The sequence below is a fragment of the Eimeria mitis genome, genomic scaffold, assembly GCF_000499745.2.
Source record: "Eimeria mitis Houghton genomic scaffold, Emh_scaff3163, whole genome shotgun sequence".
In the NCBI taxonomy this organism is placed as follows: Eukaryota; Apicomplexa; class Conoidasida; order Eucoccidiorida; family Eimeriidae; genus Eimeria; species Eimeria mitis.
The window spans coordinates 4,626-5,897 of NW_013571505.1; the positions used below are offsets into that span (position 1 = coordinate 4,626).

A 1,272-nucleotide genomic window follows, 5' to 3' on the forward strand; every position below is an offset into this window, starting at 1 on the left:
CTGCTGATGCTGCTGCTGATGCTGCTGCTGCTGCCAACGGCGACGGGATCGGGATCGCGATCGGGATCGGGATCGGCGGGAGGAGACGGCAGAGACGCCGCTACCCCTTGAGAAGGACCTCCTGAAGGGCCCCTCCAAGGGCCTGCTGCTGCTGCTGGCTGCTGCTGCTGTGCCAGAAGCACGCTCCTGCCACGACCGCCGCTGCTGCTGCTGCTGCTGCTGCTGCTCGTACGAGCTGCTGCCTTCGTTGCAGGAGGAGTCCGATGCCTCATTGACGCTGATTGTGCTCACACTGCGGCTCCTGCTCCTGCAACAGGTGCAGCAACCACAGCACAAATAGCAGCAGATTGGGGACGGCTGCAGCAGCAACAGCAACAACAGCAGCAGCCACGGCATCTGGCACACGCAACTCATTCCCTCTACTGCAGCAGCAGCAATATCAGCAGCAGCAGCGAATGCATGAGATGCAAACGCACACTTTCCTTTCCCTATCAATGAACGATCCCCGTCCAGAAAGGGGGCCCCCCGGGGGCCCCTCTCTATCGGCACCGCAGCTGCTGTTGCTGCTGTTGCTGCCTCTGCTGCTGCAGCTCCTCCGTCTCCTCCATCCACTTGACGGAGGAAACCGCCGCATATCTGCATAGTACTGCTGTTGCTGCTGCGCATGCATCTGCTGCATCTGCTGCAGCTGCTCTGGCGGCAACCGCCGCTGCAGCACACGCGGGGGTGGGCCCCGCGGATCACCAATACCCCCGAGGTACCCCTCCCTCTCTTCTCCCCTCCCATAGTAGGAGACGCGCAGCAAAGGTGGCCCCGGGCTGTCGCTACACCTGCGCATCGGGTACATGGGGGGCCCCAGAGGGCCCCCACGGGGGCCCCCAAAGTACTCGTACCCAGGGGCCCCTAAGGGGCCCCTGGGACCCCCTCTGTCCGGAGGCATCGGTGGGTGAGGTTCTGAAACGCCGCTACCATCGCGGGGGCCGGAAGACTGCAACAACGACAGCAACAGCAGCAACACAAGCAGAAGGAGCAGCAGCAGATGCAGAGAGAAGCTGGGGCTGGTGCACGTCGCGTCACCCCCTAGCAGCAGCAGCGGCAGCAGCTGCCGCATCAGCAGATAAGTCAACGCCGGAAGCGACCGCATATATCAGCAGCAGGGACAAAAACCATAACAACGAGAACTACGACGAACGACGACAACACCAACATCAGCAGCAGCCTACCCAGGGCGCGTGGGGTGGAGGAAGTCGCTGGCGGTGCGGCTGGCGCGGC

General features: G+C 63.2%; 1 protein-coding gene across 1 annotated transcript in view; it reads right to left on the reverse strand.

The window, feature by feature from the left end:
- The window catches only part of EMH_0062810 (uncharacterized protein), a gene marked incomplete at both ends in the record, with an annotated part of 5,459 nt that extends 4,519 nt beyond the window's left edge, over positions 1-940 (reverse strand). The window contains 2 exons of the mRNA XM_013498075.1: positions 1-307; positions 477-940. Of these exons, the coding sequence (XP_013353529.1) occupies positions 1-307; positions 477-940 (771 nt within the window). The remainder of the gene's footprint in view (positions 308-476) is intronic.
- Between the last annotated feature and the right edge of the window lie 332 nt (positions 941-1,272).